Below are 21,421 nucleotides of genomic sequence, written 5' to 3'. Positions count from 1 at the left end.
TCATACAGGCAGACCAAAACGATGCTTCTTTTTCTTAACGGGCTTTAAGTTGGTCAGTCTACGCAGGTCCTCTTCAGCGTCCGATTCCTCCATCTCATCATCTGCTGAAATAAGGATCTAAAACCAAAATACAGCTTCTGAGTAACACGGACCAAAGTCACAAACTTTCTTCATTCTACTTCTAACCTTCTACTTTTTTTATGCTTGCAAAGCATCTTATTATTTGGTCATGAAAGAGCTTACAGTACATAATTTGTATTTACTGCCAGTACTATCAAACAATGTCACAATATCCTATCTGGAACCTCCAGTAAATTCTGAAGAAGGATGCATGCTTATTCATCTCTGAGTAAACACAAAGAAGTGATTCCAGTACCTCCAGAACAGTGGGGGTGGCTTGCTGTTAAAATGACAGAGAATATATAAGCTCTCTATCCACACTGGTAATAGGGCATTTTATTAGAGAAAACCTGACATAAATAGTACTGTCTAATGCAGAAAAGTTGCATTAACAGCTAAAGCTAAAACAACTTACCTGCAAAGATACCACCCATCCTTCAAGTGAACTGAAAACTGCCCACTTCATATAATTCAGAATAAAATTATGCTAAGGTAAGGATACAAATACTTCTCCAAAATCAGGCTAGTTGCCTCCACTAGCTTCCTCTCACTTTAAGCTATTAACCTCTCTTTGAATCAGAATTATCTATTAGTTTTGCATTCCTTGTGAATTCTTCTAGAAGCATGTGTAACACAGTTCACCTGTGATATTTAAATATATTATTATGTCTTCCTGCCCACCTGGAAGGAAATTAACTACAGGTGGTGCAACAATGCCATTTTTCTAAACTAGTTTTCAAATGCAAATGCTAGGAACTACTGTTAGAGGTACATGCAATAAAAATAAAAACTAAGTTCACAGTGTTACAATTAAATCAATGGCATGAGTGATGAACTGGATTGATATTGTATTAACTGCAATAATTAACTCTACATACTTCTGACTCCGACTCTTCATGTGATGCTGCTCTCCTGTATCGGACTTTACTTCCATTTCTTGAATCTTGTCCTGCTTCCTTTTCTTCAAGTTTAGCTTTTGTCTTCCCTTTTTTCATTAGAAAATTATCTACTACCCAGAACATTAATGCCTGTTAAAGAGAAGGGGGAAGTGACAGTTCAGTTTTCCCCAGAGTAGCATATGTTCATTCAATCATTATTTGGACAGAATTAGGAAAATTTGACAAGAACTCTGAATTGGTCAAACAGGTAAAGTCTTGTCTAGACATACAATCACATGGCTTATTACACACTGAATAAAGTAGCTACGTTCTAGAGTATTCATGCCTTTGTAGAAGAGAAGAAAATAAGAAAAGTAGCTGTTATTCAGAGTGATCATACATTAACTCTTCACATAGAAATGTGAATGGTTTAGGCAGACATCTTAGTGCAACAGACTTGGTTCTCAAAGGATAAAATTCATGCTTGAACAAATTAATGAAAGAAAAAAAGTCACCAGCAGTTACTAAATGCAAGGACACCCGCCATCTCTGGCTCTAGTCCCTAAATCCCAGATGACTGGAAGAGTACACTTTGGGAAGGATGATTGCACACTTGCCCTTTTCCTCTGCCCAATCACAGGGCAATAACTATTAGCTATGGTCAGACACAGGATACTTCACAGTACAGCTATCCTTAGACCAACTGTTTCCTAAAGCAAATTTCATCATAATTTTACAATCTCTATGTCAGGATTTCAGTATTACATTCAAGTTACTGAAGTCATCAGCCCAAAGAGGTCTACGAGGCATTTATGCACCTCTCCTGAGCCTGGTTATTTAGCTCAATATGGATTTCAGCTTTGTAAAATCTATATATCCAGACATTTTATCCATTCTTTAACACCCTTCCTCTTTAAAAATTAACTTAAGCACCAAGGTACACTGTGCTTTAAGGACTAACACTAATTAACACATGGCAGAAAGATACCCAAGTAAACATCTCACAAAAGTGTGCAAGTTGTACTAACATTAACAAAGAAGGGAACTATCAGCATGACGATAGCCAGCTCCAGCTGGGGGTTCTCTATAGGATTCAGTAAAGCTACCTGTGAAAAGAAAAGGATTAAGTTCAGATCATGACAGCATGTGCACATAATTGGATTAGCAAGTGCAATTGTTCATGTACTAGCTAACACTACAGAAATAATTAATATGAAACAAAAAAGGACAGCTCTGTAGAAAAGGAAAGTACTTCAGACAGCTTATAAATTACCACAGATAAGTTAAGTGGGGCTGGCAAGAAACTTCTCTCTGTCATTTTTGTTTACAGAAGTCTGAAGAGCTATGTTAGAATAATCTTGAACATTTTAGAACTCCATGCTCCCAGGAACAAATTTTAAGTTCCATCTTTGGAAAATTTAAACAGACCAGTGTTTCACAAAACACACAGTAGACAGAGATAAGACAGTTCCCAAAGGAGTCCAGAGCACAAAATAGGGACTAACTGGTTTTAATAGGCCATAACACCACGCATCATCACCTTGAGTATTACATTACACAAATTCTATCAAAATAAATATTAATGCAGTAATCAGCAATGGCTTCACTAATCCATTACATATCACTAAAATTCTACAGTTTAGACCTATCAACAAGGTCAAGCAAAGAAAATTCTTTGAAATACTACAAGAAGCAATACAAAATAGCTTTAAGTAAGGGTTAAAGAATTAAGAAAAGGAAGAAGCACTTAGTAGCTTCAAGAACACTGGGACAAGGAGATAGAATAAAATTGTATATATTGCAGTATTGGGAAAGCCTCCAAAATATGATGGGATATTCCTGGCAACGGATGCTAGAAAGCCTAATTAGCAGCATCTTAATAAAGCTGAAAGAACATACCACTACCACAGAGTCAGACAGCATTGTCTGTAGACAGTTATGCTTGAGCCAAACCAATAAACACTATTAGAAGTCTATTGCTTTACAGCTTCCACGTGAAATTCATTTGCCTGTAAAATGCTGTAAAAAATACAAACCTCTTTCCATTGAGGTATAAGAAGCACTATAATGATGATGGTTTTCTCAAATGTCATAATCATTATGTACAGAGCACACTGGCCCATCCAAGCACTGCACTGCAGTGGGTCACCTGCAAGAAAGAAGAAATGTTCAATATAATCACAGGGTTTATTTTACTTCACAGTAAACATTTTAGAAAGGCAGCACTAGAAGAGGAAGGGCAGCTGTATCCTCTTCAAGTGCCTTCTCCAATTTGCTTAGTGCTGTTCTTTCCTCTCCTGCAGCCTCACTTCAACTTTCACAAAGTATCAGTTAGAAACCGAGTAACAGGACTTTATCCAGTTCAGCAGTACCTGGTTACACGCTGTAATCTGATGAAAGCAAGACAAGCAAGATGAAAGCTGCATTACATTTGTTTCTCAAATTGTTATTTTTGACCCTCTCATGAAGTACTAAGTTTCTTAAAAGAGAAAACTTCAGGAAAACATAGTTGGGGAAAAACAGCTTTCCCTTCAGTCTCAGTAGACATGTGATGATTTCTGCCATTCTCCTAAGGCTACCTCAAATGTATTTTTCCTTTCTACAAAGTTAATTACCATAACTAAAAAAATCATAATTGAAGCAACTGGTGCAAGAACTGCTATGAAAAAATTAATTGAAGAAAAAAATTAAGATCACATTTTAGTTTCAGTCTGAAAGGGTTTGAAATTCTGCTGCATGTCATTATGGCAGAGTGAAAACCTGAGTGCATTAAGTTACCTGCCAGGACAGAATGAAGACCACAAATATTTGAACATGAAAACTTATGTAAGACTGTTATACTCTATTAAAGCAAGAAGAGGAAAAAACAAAAGGAAAAAGAGGACAGGTATGCCTAACAAGCTTTGCAGGTGAGCTTAAAGCAGCACTTCACTGGAAAACAAAAGGAAGCTTTGGAGGGACTTGTTAGCTCCATGATAGTCTTCTGCAACATCTTCCAAGGCAGCTTAAAACCTTCAGCCTGGGGATGAATAATGGGCAATGGAAATTCAGATGCCTTTATGTATTTGTAATGCATAATGGATAGTTGCTACTTCTTTTTCTGGAACATTTCTGAAAGGCTTTCAGTATTAACACTTGGTAATAGTCTTGAGACTGTTTGCTGCTTAAATGCTACAAAGAGAAACTGGTAAAACAGACTGAAAGTCTATAACAAAGCAAACTTCCCAAACTTCCTAAACCAGTTTTTTTAAGAGCTAGTGATCAACACTCAATAGTCCAAGAGGAAGATGGTTGAAATGCTCAAAGTTTACAATTATATACTACAGTTTATGACTTATCTTGAAAAAAAAAGAGTTAGAAAATTAGAAAGGGGAAACACCAGTAATTTAAAGTTGAGCAACTGTGATCCTTCTGAAGATACAAGGCCTAAATTAGATTTGAGAATTAAATTTTAGCAATTAATTTCTATACTCCACATTTTTATTAGCATTCTCTCGTTTTCTTCAATAACTAGCAAATATGAAAAAAATATCTAGTTTTAGCTACAGACTTACCACTGAAACTTTACCAGTTTATTCTAAGCTCTTTTCCAATCTGTATTTAATTCCTAAAAGCAGAACAGCTATAGCAATTTTGCATCTTTTCCAACCCTGTCACATGAGATGTTGTATCTTAAAAAATTGTGAAATTCTGTGTTAAGAGTGTTGTGCCCTATCACCAATGAACGTTTTGTCCCTTGATGCTTTTGAGGGGAAGAGCACTGGGGTTTTTTGGTACATGACTGAAATTACAAGTTGTGTATATTAAATTCTACTTGAGGATTTTTGTGTGCCCTACTGCATTTACAAAATTATCTTTCATCTCTAATTACAATCAAGGAGAATAAGGATGCTGTCTACTTTGACTTTACCAAGTCTTTTACAGTCTCCCAATAGCATCCTTGTAGAAAAGTTGTGAAGATACAGACTGGATGAGTGAACACACAATTCTGCCATAAAGGAAAAAAGCTTTCATAATGAGAGTGGTTAAGCACTGGAATAGGTTGTTCAGAGGGGTTCTTAAATCTCCAACCAGGAATAAATTAAAAATTGGACTGAACCACTCCCTGAGTAACACATATTAGCCTTGAAGTTAACCCTGCTTTGAGCAGGAGGTTGGATTATACGACCTCTGGAGATCTCTAAAGTCACTGACAACCTCTTTTGAATTCCGATTTCATACCTGTCATGTATAAATTATGTCTCGAATAAACTAGTGAATCAGTAGAAATCTTGTTACTGCAAGAAAAGTGCATTAAGACTGAAACTGAAAAACTTTGAATTCTCAGCAGTGACAATTGCAGCAGCATTTTTTGAAAATGCTGGGCAATGAAAAACTAGTCTATACTAGTGTATACTACTTTCATCAGCCATTTTGAAGAAGCAGGTTTATAGACAGCTCTGGAACAAAATACCTGTGATTCTTCCATCCTGTAACTTCTCTCTTCTTCAAATCCTTAGAAATTTTCTTAAGAAAATGCCAACTTGCAGAACTACTCCAAAATAAATTTGTAAAAATTTTAAAGTAAGTGCTATCTACCCTATATGGCTGTAAGTAAGTTGCTCTGCAAGTCACAAAGAGTTAGAGGGAAAAGACTCATCAAATACAATTTCTGAGCTTTGCCATCTGAGAAACAAAAACAAGCATGATTTAATTGCCAATAGAGTTCATTGTCACCAAGAAGGATTTAGTCACCTGTTTTCTACTTGCAGCAGCTGAAGTAGCCTAAGACAAGAAGGGAAGGAGAACGCAGGGAACATTCTCTTCAGTACAGATCATGACTGCTTTTCTCCTCTTTACATAGTCAAATATATTAACTGATTCTGCATTTCTATTAAAATCCAGCTGCTGATGTAATGAATCTGAAAATACAAAACTGGAAATATGAAGACAAATCTAATACTTAAGAATTCTGACAAAAAGTTATTTGAGGGAGCGTCATGCTACTTTGTTCGTAAATCAGAGTGCAGAGCTGTTTTGCTATACAAATAGCAACCATTTATGAATGCTGATATTTTGGTATCCATTCTTTCGTTGAGGCATTTATGCTTAAAAACTATCCTCCATATAAAGAAGAGGCTTTTAAAACCAGTAGGACACTGCTATTTTTGTGACAGCTTCACAGTAGTGAATCACCAGGGATCAAGTAATAGAGCAAAGAATGGAAATGAAATCACAATGAGAATTAACTTGAGACAAACTATTTAGGCTCTACAAACACAAACACTCACCACTCAATCACAAGAAGAGACTTGGTTTTTGGAGGGGCTCTCAGTTGTTTTCCCACACTTGCAAACAAATGGAAATCACACTGATCTACAAGCTGAGGACTTGACTGCTACAGATAAAATACCACAAGTCTCTGATACCTTCCAACAAACAAACACCTCACCACTCATGTATGCTAAACATCCATATTTAATTTCAAAATACTAAGTATAAACACACTTGCAGTCCCACAGGTTTACATTTTAGTCCTCTTCTACCCTACTTATTTTAAAGAATCTTATGAAAAATAAGTAAAGAGTTTTCTTGTGGCCCAAAGTGAAAAATTTTAAACACAATGGTAATATGAGTGTTTTCACTTCAGAAACATCAGTAGCACTTAACAGAAGAGGGCAGCAAACAATCCAACGCAACTTGTCCTTTTCAGATAGATTTCTTACATAGGGTCTAACTTTTACTGCACAGCTACTACTAATAACTTTCCATCTGCTAACTAGTTCTCTTTATGCCAGAAGCCTCTCCCACATGATTAATGGAAATCCAGATTTACAATATGCTTTTTAATAGTCCTTACGATAGCTCGATTACAAAAACAACACACTAAGGTCAGGACAGCACATTAATGAAGATACAGAAAAGAAAGTTAGTCACTAATAAGATGATCTGATATTGGAAAGGACAACTAAGTAAAGATTAATTATATAAATTTCATACATCACTTGTACACACACACACAGAATAAATACTTGATAACAAGTTTAGGCATTTCAGATCTCCCAAACCAAAATTACAATAATGGATCAGTTGCAGACCACCTCCACAGCAATACACAAGGTCATTTGTGGATTTTAAGAGCTTAGTTACTGCAGTCATAGATGCCTCATAACTAACTAAAATAAAAACAGGTTCATTCTGGAAGTCAATAAGAGAGGCAAACTCCAAGAGAGTGAATTTACTCCACACATCTTCCCATCCACACAGACCGCTTATTGTCAAAAGGACATTAAAATGGGAGATGAGAACACATTACACAAGAAAAAACAGAATGCTTTTAGGAAGAAAAAAAAAAATCTAGTATTTGACATGATTACAAGTACCTACTCTGTAATTGCAACAGATACACTCATATGCTCTGAGTGAAAAGCCAATTCTATATGGGCTAAAAGTTGTTCAAACATCTTTGAATGGCTTCAAGCCAAATCAACCATCAGAAAAAGGCACTTTGGGCAACACATCTCAAAGCTCAGGCAGAAGGTGTAGCTCAGCAACGGCTCAGCTCTTCCCTTGCCCTTTTCCCTTCCCTGGGCACTGGTGCTTACCTAATCCCTTAGAGAACCAACTCTGGGGACTGATCTGGAGGAACTATTTATTTTTCTACATATGGTGAATTTTCTGATGGTTTAGCTCACTGAATCAGCTCCCTGAAGAATCAGATGTGCACCAGTCCAAGGAAAAAAGTGGAAATACTGGATCGCGGCATGTGGGAAAAAAGCAGATAAACAGGGTTGCAGCAGTGCCGATTTAAACCTCTTAAATGGCCATAAACTGCACTTTAAAAGATATACATTAAATCTATATAACAAAAAATGTCCTAATGGTACAGGCGGTTACTTCTCCTAAGATAGATGCTTGTCATCATCTCTATTTTAAACCTCTGACATTAAAGTAAATAGCAATTAATGCTATTTGATTTAATTGTAAACTTCCCAAGCTTTTAAAGTACTTCAACTTGGCAAGGCCTTTATTTATGTATTCTTAATTCTGTCAGCCACTTAGCATCATTAAAAACAAAGAAACCTAAAGAACCAAGAAACTTACCAATAACAATTATGAAACTGCAATTAAAGTTTTTACTTTGTTAGGAAAACACTATTTTAACTTTTCCACAAATACAGATTTTTGTTTGTTTTTCTCTCTGATGAAGAATCATACAAAGGCAACCTCTCTCCCTACCTGAAGGAGCTTCAAATGCAATTTTATCATTCCACTCCCAACCAGCCAGGCTAAGCAACCTGCAAATAACAGGTTGGACAGAATCAAGTGTTGATGTGGAATATGTGTGATACTCAACTGCACCTGCAAATCCACAATTTCTGCAGATCAGTGGACTTATGTGACTAACACAATGAAAGATAAAACCCACCACTTCACATGAAAGCGATTTCACTAGTCTATCCCTTAGCCTGTAGGAAAGACAAATGCATTTTTCATCAATGTGTCCTGGTTTTTAGCTGAAATAGAGCTGGGTTTCTTTTTCAGTAGTTAGAACAGTGCTGCATTTTGCTTTCAGCCTGGGACTTGTTATGAGACACTGAGAACACACCAGTGTTTGCATTTTTGTTGCTGGAAGTGAAGGACTTTGTGTTCTGTCAGTCTACAAGCACAAGATGTAAGGGGGCGAGGAATACTTAAATTAACAAGCTAAACTGGCATTTGGATATGCCAATGAGATATTCCAGATCATATCACGTCATGTCCAGTGTATTAGTGGGGACTCTTCCTCTCTTGCTCTCGCTGACTTTCGCTCGGGCTCTCGCTCTTCCAGGACTGCGGTTTCAGTTCGGGATTGTCGCTCCTCGAGGATCATCATCTGGGCTTGGTCGGTTGGTGGTGAGCAGCTGCACTCTGTACCACTCATTTGTATATTTTGTTACTGTTATCATTATCACTCCTATTTTAATATTAGTATTATTTTAAGTTTTCTTTTATTTCTATTATTAAACGGTTATCTCAACCTACAAGTCCCCTTATCCTTGCCCCCCAATCCTCTGGAGGTGGGTGGGCAGTGGGTGAACGGCTGTGTTGGCTGCTGGCCAAGGGCTGGCCCAGTGAAACTATCACACAATGATACAAGCCCTACGTGCAGGAATTCAAGTGATCGTTACTTGAGGACAAGCACAGGCCATCTTGCCATTTTCTTCACTGAAGGTATGTGGTTGTTTACTTTAAAGAGGGCTGGTAGAATTCAGTCCGTATCTTCAGACAACAGCATGTGGTTCAGTAAAAGCTTTAATAAGGAAATGACTTTCCAGTTATCATTTACTTAAAAGTGTTTCAGAGTAAATTTGTCATGCTTTTTTTTCCATGAGATTAGCCAATACTGGAATTTGGTCAATCACTCCTAAAAAAATAAATATTCAGGCAGTTCTTCTGAACTCACTAAACGCTTAGAGATTTGTTCAGCTTTCTAACAGAAGGTGCATTCTGAGACACAGAACTTAAAACAATCCTTGTGACAAATGAAATACTAAAATGACCACTATAGTAATTGTAAAATGATTTTAAGATGAGTTAACCACTAGCTGAAATATCCTGAGATTCTATCCTGAAAATAATTTCAGTATAAGAACAGAAACATTTACCATATTCACCAAAGCGAAGGGACTCCCACTGCTGCCATTCCACAATGCTGCTGACTGCACGTATGCCAATGTAGATTAACAGCATTCCTAATGTGGCATCTAACAAGAAGTTTATAAGGTACCTGAAAGGAAAAACATAAAAAAAACCCCAAGGAGTAAGGTCAATTTTCTACACATTCAGTGTATTTTAACACCACAATTGATAAAAGATCTATATATTTGTTGAGAAGCCAGAGTACTGAGAATAATAATTTACCAACTTCTGTCATTACATAGTTAGCCTAAAATTTAAATAGTTTCAGAAGAGGCTCAATATTTTGTTTCTGTCCTTAAAGTTAAACTCCAACTCCTATTTTCATGAACTCTGGCATGTCTCCATGCATATTCTTTATAAACTCCAATATTCATTTTGCTCCTTTAAATTAAAACCAGATTTCCTCTTTACCATTGCTCAGTTCATTCTGCATGGAAAACCTGTGTTTGAATAAAACCAAAGGAATAAAAGGAAAAGGAATAAAAAGAGAAGTTATCTTGAAGACACCTCAAGGAATTGGAAGGTAAAGAACCCAACTCAAAACACTTTCATTTGGAGGGGGAAAGACATCACAACCAGACAGTTTTTCTTGCTCGAGGGAGCCCCCTCTTAGCCTCAACAAGCAGTGAGCATTGGAATGCCAGACCTAGAGAGTACAGCCACTCTCTAGGCCAAATTTCAACTTAGTGTTAGGAAGAAGTGCCATTTACTTTTTTGTATTTCCGTTCTTATCCAATAAGCATTTGTAATTATCAGGAACAAATCTTCTCCCCCACCCTCCAAAAAAACCCCAAACCGAAACAAAAACAAACCCCAAACCAAAATAACCCACAAAACCAAACCACCCCTCAATGGACACACAACTGCTGCACCACTTATTTTATTGTTTCAAGAAGAGCTTCTGGGATCTTACCTATGCCTCAAGAAACTAGTGATTACTATAGGTTTCAAATTAATTCTTAGGTTCATTAAATGGTGTAGCTGAATTTCAGAGCATTTTGTAAGTAGGTCTGGTTTATTTACTATCACCGACTTTAGCTAAACAAAACAGCAGCTGAGAAAGAGCCAGCTGTAAGACACATAAGTAAATCCCTGTTACTGAGATGCTTATTTGGTAATTCCAAATACTTAAGGTAAACTCTAGGGTCTAAAGGAACTTATCTGCAGAGATAAAAATAGCAAATCAGAGACCTGTAGGCTTCTGCTGGTTGTGGAGCCAAATCAGTATCAGAAAGTGGAAAGCAAAGACACAATATGTGCATTCAAAACAGTAAAGGAGAAGCTGTTCTGACCCTCAAAATCCCCTTCAAGAGCAACTCAAAAATAAAAATGAAGTGGGTATGTCTTGCTTCAGCCAAGATTTACCCATAAACTTCCTAAAAAATAGTTATTTTCTAATAGTTGTGTGCTGAATCAGAGTTTTAACAACCTTCATATTAGCCAAACATTAAAAATCAAGTTTTATTGTCTGGCAGAGGAAGCTCAGCGATTACAAGCCTACACACAAGTCACTTCAAGGCCACAAGGGGCTGCTGTAAGTCTATAGCACAAGGCAGCCATCAGGAGCAGGGAGAAGAGATGTGCCAACACGTACTTCACGGCTTCTAGCGCAGGCCAGGTATTCCTGATATTCCCAAGCACCTCAGGCTCACCACATGTAGGTAACGTGCTCATTCTATTACATGCTGCATAATCCTGCTCACACGTCACCGCTGCACCAGCACCGCCACCAAAACAAGTTGTGCCACTATCAGATAAATGCATTTGGCTGAGAGTTCAGCGAGTAAAAGGCTGGGGGTCCTACCAACTTCCTGGTGTACCACAGAGTACCTGCACTACAGAAGAAGAGTGCTGTTTGCTCTTTCTATTTAAAATTCTTCAACCAACCACCCATCTGCCGAGGTGTTTTAACAGATGTTTTATCAGCTTTGGTATCATCACACACCTGCCTGAATCACTGCACTATATTCCCAAACTCATAAATGGCAACTTCCAGTTGTTGTTCTTTCCAAGCTTTGAACCACAATGTTTTTTAAAACTACATTTTCTGGTTCTGTTCTGAAAATAACCCACAAACTACAAAACAGGAAAGAACAAAAAACTCGCCACGCTTGAATTTGCTGAGTAAAATTATTATTAACGTCACAGACAGAAATGTTGCTTTTACTCACTAGTTTTGACCCAGTTGCACACTTAAAATATATTTTTCCCAAGAAAGGACAAGTGGCTTTGATTGATACAACCTGCAATTTTTTCTGCTAACAAGGAAGACCTGCACCCTTGACTGAGAAATTACACAGCTCCACATCGCAATTTTTATTATCCTGAAAACAGTGAAACACAGTTCTCTGCCTCACTGTCTTACTTGTGTCGTGTTACACTTACATGAAAAGCAGTGTTTGAAAATAGTTATGTAGACTATATTAAAACATGTAGGAGAGAACACACGTGTTGGCAAACCTTTTATTTTGAAAAAAGTACACGGTGGAGTTATTTTTAATTTTAAAATATTGTAATAAACTATTGAGCTTCACCTTTAAACACTGAAAATTTTACACAAGCTTTGGTTAGCTTCCTTGAATGTATCCTTTAATATATCAAAATGGAATGAAAGCAATTTGCACCTGCCAGTTTTTCAGTCTATCAGGAAATCAGTAAGCAAGGAAAATCCTACAGTGATGCTTGGTATTATTGAAACTGTCATAATTACAAATTTTACAGTTACTGTGTTAAAATAAATGCATTTTCCCTATCAAAATGCTTTGTGGTGGGAAAAGAAAAGCATTGTTTTATTTGCACATTTATAGCATGTAGGAACACAAAAGAAACCAAGGAGGAATAAGGGAAATAAAACAGGCTTGTGAAGCAACACAAGCATATTCCTTGAGCTGTGTAGCTCCTTTGTTTACCAAAGGACAACAGTGAGCAGATGCCATTGAAGGAACTGGATTGGTTTTAAAGGGCAAATTATGAGGCTTTTAAAAGTAATTTCACAGCTTCTATTACCAGGAATGTGTAAGCTTCTTTGAGCATGGGCTCTAGCAAGAACAAACCCAAACAATTACCGTTTGCTTCAGGAGCTCCTGTAAAGAGCCTGACGGGTCCTAGTCATAAAATCTTCAGGTTTAATATGCCACAGTGAAATGCTTATCCACTTAGTCACACTGCTCCGAGCGCGACATTGCAAAAATTAATTTCTGTACTAACTGCCTGGGTACTGAGCAAGATTTCCTGCTTTCAACAAAATGAAAAAAAAAATACTGCAGTATTTTATATATACAGCTAACGTAGGTTTCAGAAAAAAATATAAACATGAATGATTTTTGCTAAATATCCCTGAAAGCGACCTGACTTCATATTAAAGCCTTCCTGCAGTGAACAGTGCAGCTGGAGGTCAGTGCACACAATGTTATATTAATTTCCTTTGGCCCCTAGCACCTCCTTCAGTAAACAGCCTCATATTACAATGAGCATTCCAAGTCCTCATTCATTAACTGGAGAGGGAGAAGTAGTAAGCGTTTACCCTCAGTCTAAAATCTCTATATAAAGCCCAGAAAAAACATTTCCAGGTCCTGTCAGCCATGAACTAAAAGAGTAGAACTCTGATCCTTGATTAACTAAGCTTAAACCAAAGGTTCTTGAAAATGATGGATTTTTACCATGAAAATTGGTTTCTCAGCTATATCTTGCATTATCATCCATGTACATCAAACTCAACTGCAGAACTTTCATAAAGACCAATTATTCTGAAATTAAAGACTCACAGTGAACAAGGGTCTTCTTCTGTAAGGTCTGATAAATAGACATTTGCGAAGTGGATGAACAACATCCCTATGGCTTGCTTGGAAGTATCTAAAAACCTGAAGGGAGTAAAAACAGTTTTTAAGACACAAAAAATTGTTTACAACAGTCAGACAGTGCAATTTTTTTTTAATTACCATTCCATCTCAGTTATTAATTTTCCTTCAAACGAAAACACCGGAATGATAAAGTGTTGTGGTATTTAGCTTATTTTAAAGTGTTCCATTTTAAATTCAACTTCATTTTTTTTCCTTGAATATTGCTAACAATAAAGCAGATCATACTAACTTGAAACCTTACCACTGTAAATTTAAAGTCCAGGGATACCAGGTATCATATGCATTATAAGAGCTAATCCTCACTAACCCTAGCTAAGCCTTTAATAACCTCCAGCAAACAATGAGTATTACACCTTGCTACTTATTTCAGTCCTTTTATGTTTACACATTTTTAGCAAGTTTATGGCACAGACAAAAATAAAATCCTCATCACGTACTTGTTGGTGAACAATTTAATAGCTGGCAACTGAGTCCTTTATCTATAGTATTTTGCTAAAAAGTCAACATATTTTTCTCCTGAAAGCATGAAGTGGTCCCACTGAATTTTACCTGAAGTACAACAGCTTAGACCACTCTGCAAAAGAACTAAAACCTTGAAAGCATTATCACCAAAGCAGATGACTAGAGAGAAAATAGTTTGATACTTATAGGGAAAACATAAAAAAACCCACTTAGGTACTGATTCAGTATTGACTCCAGCCCTTACCATTCCTTTATCATCATCCTTTGCACAAAACCAAACTTCCAGTGAATGTTTTATAAAATGTTTAATATAGGAATCAGTTTAAAAGTATTCTGTAGGCAGGAATGTCTTCTTCAGACCAACACCCATTTTGCCTGTTGTACCTGTGTCTAAAGAGATCCAAACACCCCAACAGATGCAAACATTTTATGCCTGAATTAGTCTCCCCTCCCTGACAACTCTGTCTTGCATTCATTGCACAACACAGCAAGCAGAGTGTTGGAGATGAGGCAGGAAGCCAGTGACTTCGTTATCTAATCAGTACACCATACTATAAATAACAATACTCAAGTCCCAGGCAAGATTCTTGGCTTAAAAATTAAAGGCTGTCACTGCACTACTCAGAATTTCAGGTTGAGGTGGACTGTAGTACACAAGCATTTCGTATTTATTTTTTCAATAAAATACAAGGTCAGGATTAGTTTTGAAAAGCAACATTGTACCAGATTAATTTAAACAACTGAAGTCTTCAACAACTGGAATGACACCATTGACACCAGTCTCAAAACTAGTACAGGTTATGTTGGCATTGCTTTAAACTTTAAACTTTATGTCTAAATGCACATCTTTACAGTCAAAACTAGTACAGGTTATGTTGGCATTGCTACAATCCAACAACTTTTAAAAAGTAATGAAAACAAAAATGCTTTTTATACCTTGTATTCTTTTATGGTTCACGTATTTCTATCTTTTACCGTACTGTTTTCCATCTTGTATGCAGTAGGATAGCTACAGAACATGGAACTTTGTTTAAACCCAGCCGAGAGCTTCTTGTAAACTTATGTAAGTTTGTAGATGTTCAGAGGCATCTTAGGGCAACTCTAAGTTTCCATCTTCAGGAGGAACCAAACTTTAAACTTTATGTCTAAATGCACATCTTTACAGTGATTCCTGGAAATGTTTAGCAAGAAAAAAACTAGCAGGGAAACACACAGAAGATAACTTTCTGCTGACTCATGTATTTTGGTAACTTTTTTTCTGTTCCTCGCTGTCAGTCACCAATTCCTCGTCATCGCTTTTCTTTTTTTTTAATCATCATATGCAAACAATCATTCCTTTAATTTCTAAAACGTGAAAGAAAAACAGTTTCAGAATAAAGCATGCAGAAACATACCATATCCTCCAGGGACGTCTTTCATGCTTTGGTTCTCTGAAGCGTTTTACTAAGAAGAAAAAATAAATAAATAATTGAGCACAGTCACCAACTCCCAAAGCAACAAAAAGGTAGAAAAGCAAAAACAAATCATCTTGCAGAAATGTTACATTTTTTTTATAAATTAGATCTTACACAACTTTATTTCACTTTATCAATCTCTAAGGATAAACTTTTAAAGAAACTGGCTCCCTTCCATCACCTTCAAGTTCCTACAGCTCTATCATCTGACTGCCAATATACCTTACATGAAAAAATAATCTATTATAAACCACCATTTCATTGGCCTTAACTTTTATGACTGCCCATCCAGAAAATTTAATTTCCAATAGGAAAGCAGGTATTAGAAAAAGTAATTTCTTTTGCTCACTGGAGACCAAAAGTCAAATTGGAAAGTATTCTCGCAATATAGGGGCAATCTATAATATCAGAAATAAATCAAGTGAATTAGTAACAGGACAAATATATTCTCTGACAAAGATTATTTATTTTATGGATGACAAATTAGACTTTTGTGGGCAAACTGAATTGCAAAAGGAACACAGGACAGATTTTTTTAGTCAGATAATCCCTTAACAAAAAGGTTGATACTTGTTAACATATTAAAAACTAGAAAAATCCAGTATTAAAATTAAAGCCAACTATACAAAGGCAAAAAAATTAGATAAACTTTACTATTTAAATCTTGATACAGTTGATAATACAAATTGTTTGGGTATCTGATAGAAAGCTCCTCTGCGCACCTACAAAGGAGGGGAAGGTCAAATCACACCCTGCCCAACTACTCCCAGGTCCATCAGCCCATACCAGGTCCATCTCCACAAGCCCAGAGCATCAGAAGCTCAAAGGCAGATGATGTGGAAACACAAATTATGGACTTAGAGGATGGAACAGCTGTCCCAGGAGAGCCTCAGCCCCACTGCCCAGAGGTGACACCCAACTTGGGAGAGCCAGCTCTGAAGCACCTTTGGGAAGGAAGTGGTCAGTGCATCAGGATACGGGACAGATATGGGATGCAGGGGAAGAGCATTTTGGGATTGCACAAGACTTCCTATGGATTGTTTAGGGGAGGAACCAAAGGCAGGGAAAGGGAAGGATCTAGATGACTCATGAAGGAACATGTGTGGGAAAACAGAGGGACAACAGGATAAAAACAGTCACTCGTTCATAAACATACACTTGTATGGTCCATACACTTGTACTGCCTGACCCACACCTTTTCCTATCTTAGGAAATTCCATTTCTAATCCTTTATGGGCACAAAAACCATTTTCCCTACTGGGAACACATGCTCAGTCCTGCCATGGGTCAGACCGGGGCCGGGAGCCACGGCAGCCTCGCCTCTGCCTGATCTGGCCTAGTTCTGTAACACAGAGTTATTTTCCGTTACAGCTGCAAGATACTAATTCCTTATATACCCCAAAGACAGACCAGAGATAAAAGGGTAACGGGAAACCTTCCCACTATGGATGTGTTTTATATATGGGTTTTATATCCCTCTTCTGTCCAAGGTTCAGTGTCACTCACCAGTTTCTTCAACATAAGCCTTTAGAAATAATTATTTAGGTTCTTATTTCATAAATTATCTCTCTCTCAAAAAAAAAAAAGAAAGAAAAAATTTTAAGCCCTGATTCCCTTCCTCCCCTTCAACTTGCAGAGATTCTGTCTTAAAAGACACAAATCATATCAGGTATAGGTCAGGCAAAACAACATTAGGTATTTTAACCCACTTCTGCAGGATTTAGTTTCAAACAGGATGCTGTAAGTAACGCTTACCCAGTTTACAAGCCTTTAAAACACATTTTAGTTTATGAACGACTCACAACTTTATCACAAGTAAAGTAATTCTCCCCAAAGCCAACTGTCCTCATACAATATGGCATTAAAATAACTACCTGCATGCCTTAAAATAATCACCTCCCCAGTGGAGGGGCAGCACTTGCAGGGAACACCAAGCTGACAACTTGCCATTTTACTGTCTGCCCTGTTACTGCTTCTGACAGCAGAGAGAGAAACGGTGTTTCACCCCCAGATAATACGACCATTAGAAATTAAAAAGTGACAAGAGGAAAAGACCGCAGATTTACACCAAAGATACAGTTGTAACAGCAACATTTGCCAGCAGTTTTCTCTGTGAACAGCATGCCATAAATACAAAACTTCTGTTAAAAATGAGCAACACCCAGCTACGTTAACCAGTTTGCTGTTTATGACAAGTCCTCCCCTGTCACACTATGGATTACTCTAATTAGTGTAACTTTTGCACAACAACAGGAAGCTACAAAGCAACACAAAATAAATGCAAGAAACAGAAGTTTCAACTTACTGTGGAGTTTGTGCAAGATGCTTTTCTGCAGACAAAATAGAAATTAAACTGGTAAGATTTGCATAGTTTGAGGGGGAATCCAAGCTTAGGTTTTTGTCTATTATTACTATGAAGAAGTTGTATAAGCCTGTTGATTCATTTCTTTCTCTAAAGTATTCATAAAAAAATTGTTTTGGAAGAGGATATTCAAATAATTCAACCAACACCATTTCAAATTTTATCCATCCTGAGAAAAAGACTTCAGAAGGTCCACATTTCCCTGGCCAACTCTGAAAACAGAACATTTCATCTGAGGTAGCATTAAGCAGGAGAGTTAACTTTGAGAGCTGCTACAAATGTCTGTCAGAAACATATTAAATGGCTGATCACACCACAAACTTCTGCCCCTCAAATGAAATCAGACAATTGGTTGTCCAGTGCTTTAGGAGTTGCTACCTGATGAATATGCACCTGTAGACTTGAAAGCTCAGTAGATCCATATGAACCAGGGTTGTTCTCTCAGCCTCGTTTCTTGCAGCTCTATGTCTGTGAACATCAGGTATTTCTGACACACACAGATATTGCCAGGTATTTCCCTCCACACCAGATGCAGTATCTGGGTTATGCTGCTGACCCAGCACTATATCCTATCACATCAGACTGATATAAATTGAGAGCAAATTAACTTCTCCCCCAGCAAAGCAGCATGTTCTCTGCATGGCTGTATACAGCTGGGGCCTTCCCAGTATGTTAAATGAGCAAAAAACCAACAGGCTCTCCCACTGGGAAGCTCAGGGTCCATAGTGTGTTTTCTATTAATAAATTAATTTTGCAACCAAAAAGCCAGGACACATTTTCAAATAAAGATTCTGTAAATTTTTTAAGCATCTATCGAGTTGGGGAGGGGAAAGCAATTCTTCCACTCGCCCTCCTCCAAAATATGTCACGATTGTAGATGTCTCAGCCCCACTCACAGTTTCTCTTGGCAGTCTGCATTGTCTCATGGTAAACTCAGAGACACGCACCCGTGCGTGTGTCAGCTGACAGATGGATCTCAATCTGCCAACTTCTCACTGTGAGGAGGTGGTACTGCTCCATATGCTTCAATTTGGAGTGTTATCCTCACACTAGCAAGAATTCACCATGTTTAATATTAATTAACTAATAATGTTCAGAATTTCATGCTGAATAATAAATGAAGAAAGAAGCGCTGCTTGTTTATACATTCAATGCCAGAATTTTTCAGGAAAGGAAATAAAAGCACTTCTGCCAACAAGCATGTGAGCTGCCAGATGGACAGATAATAGATAAGCATATCAGGCAGAGTATCACTAATGCAAAATTCAAGTTCATTAAATTGTCTTCCCGTTTCATTGAAATTCTAGGAATAATTAATGCCAGAGTACTGTGGAAGGGTTTCTAACAGTTACTTTAACACAGGAGTTTCACAATCAGTATTCCAGAAAACTGAGGACTCACAGGAAGAATAAAGGCCATGGATAAGAACAGAGACAAGAAATAAAGTCAAACTCTCCAAACTCTTAATACTGACTCTGTACTTGCCTTTCCTCCTCTCCTTCCTTCACCTCCTCAAAAAGTCCCAAGGGAAATATTTTGCTGATGTGAAGTAACTTCAATATGGATTCACAAACTCCAAGTTCCCAGACGGCGGCTCTCGTGGCAGCACAAAACTGGCCCAAATACAATGTCTGAAATCTTTCTATATATCACGTATTACTGCACTTCTTTGACATGCATTCTGGCAGTTCACAGCAAGAATCTTTCTGACCCCAGGAAAGATCTAAGAAAATTTCTCTAGCTTATTAATTTGAAATTCCAAAAAAAAGGAAAATAAGCTAAAGAATATTCACCATGTTTGATGTCCTCTGCAGCTGTACTACAGTAACGCTGCCCTTCTCAGGAGAGAATTGGGAATTTCACCTGAATTTCCAATGCTTCTCAAAACTTTTTTCAAAAGTAGGTCAAAGATAAAGCATGTGAGAAAATGTTTAATTTCATAAACCTCCTACACACTTCTGTCATCAGACCTCAGCAAAGCAACAGTTGAGCTAGCCAAACAGAAGAACACCAAAAGGAGGAAAAGTTAACGAGGGTAAGATCACATTTGCACATCAGTTCCAGCAAGGACAGAATCAGACCCTCCTTGCAGGTGCGCAGGCAGCGGGCACAGGGAACAGCCACAAGATGCAGCCAGGGAAATTCCAGCGTGATAGAAGTAAAAAATTTCCAATGAGAGCAATTAAACTCCGCAACAGGTTGCCCAGAGAGGGTGCAGTGATCAGTCTCACAGACCTGGAAAATTCACCTGGATGATGCTCCAAGAAAGAGGACATTGGCCGGCCATGCTCTGAGCAGGAGGTGGGAGCAGGTGACATTCAGGGTTGCTTCCAACAAAAATTGGTCTGTAAGTCTAAATATCATCTTTGTGTGATATGATGCTTAAAAGCTCCGAGATTTAAGTCAATTACCAGAGGACCAGGCTGACCAGAAGCCACAGACACACAAGTATCTATGTGTGCAGAGAATTTAACCATGAGAAATCTGCTGCAGTTGGAGTTTCCATACGGTGTTATCTCACAAAAGCGTCGGATCTCCTCCAGCTTTGCTGACCTTCCCGAACAACGTCTCGCGACCAGACAGATCCTCGCACACAGCCCTCATACTGCAGCACCGTTGTGATCTGCAGGGTTACTCTGATATTAATTCACACAATTTCCAACGGTGAAGACAAGTATTAAAGTTTCCAGCAGAACGCTGTTTTGCTATGTCTGGAGTAACAGTTAAACAAAGCTTTAGCATCCCAACTCAGAATTGGATGCAGGATTTCATATGGCTGCTCTCAGACAACTGAACTATTTTCAGAACATTTGGTTATCAGGAGAACATACGCATCATAAATTTGATCCTGCAAGTTCTAATCCTGTAAAAAACTTGTAAATCAGCTACATACGCAGGTCAGATTCCAATTTTTTTAAAATTCTATTTAGGAAGACTGTTAAAAACACTGTTCTGTTTGTTATCACCACTTTTCTCACAGCAGTGGGAACCATGTCTGTTATGAATAAGCACATGGACACTAATAATTCCTGAAAATCCACACCACTGTGGAATGACAACTATCAGTGAATTTTACATTACCTGTGATCTTTATCATACATTTAATCTTAGCTCCCTTTCCCACAAAAGAAAAGTTTTTAAGAAGCTTGTCTTGCAGTTTCCCTTTATCCTCCTCATTATTTTCTTGGTAGCAGCAAAGAAAGAAAAAGAAATTACAGTTTTCTCCAAAAGAGAAATTTTCCTTTTTAAATTAACTTTGCAAGAAACAACATGCCTCATGAGAACGGACTAAAACGATGCCTTACAAAAAGGTACACAAGGGTGTAAATCACATATCACTTGATGGCCAAAAGCTTTTGTGACACTTGGAGCTCAGCATCTTCCTATATTCATAGTTTAAAAAAAAAATTAAAATAGGAACACAGGAGAGGTGTGTGTTTAAAGAGAGGTAATAAAGGTGATTGCAAAAAAGACCAAAAGAACCAGTGTTTTTGGCTTGCTGCTCATTTCTCCAGACAGAAAAGAAAATACACTATGTTCTTGGTAATTCAGTTTTTGCCCTACTGCAATTCTTCTTTCTCTTCCTATGCCCCATTAACTACAACTGAGATGCTCAAACACAGG

At 37.6% G+C, this 21,421-nt stretch overlaps 1 protein-coding gene across 1 annotated transcript; it reads right to left on the bottom strand.

The window, feature by feature from the left end:
- Positions 1-15,424, bottom strand: STIMATE (STIM activating enhancer; the record flags this gene model as incomplete). Its single annotated transcript, XM_010171041.1, has 7 exons — positions 1-117; positions 999-1,148; positions 2,027-2,104; positions 3,035-3,147; positions 9,626-9,747; positions 13,424-13,519; positions 15,376-15,424. Coding segments are annotated over 7 exons (725 nt in total), but the record flags the coding sequence as incomplete, so codon positions are not given.
- Between the last annotated feature and the right edge of the window lie 5,997 nt (positions 15,425-21,421).

Source organism: Antrostomus carolinensis, unplaced genomic scaffold (genome assembly GCF_000700745.2).
Source record: "Antrostomus carolinensis isolate BGI_N321 unplaced genomic scaffold, ASM70074v2 scaffold42856, whole genome shotgun sequence".
NCBI classification, from domain to species: domain Eukaryota; kingdom Metazoa; phylum Chordata; class Aves; order Caprimulgiformes; family Caprimulgidae; genus Antrostomus; species Antrostomus carolinensis.
The sequence above is the reverse complement of the archived record's forward strand: the minus strand, read 5'-3'. Positions and strand labels throughout refer to the sequence as shown.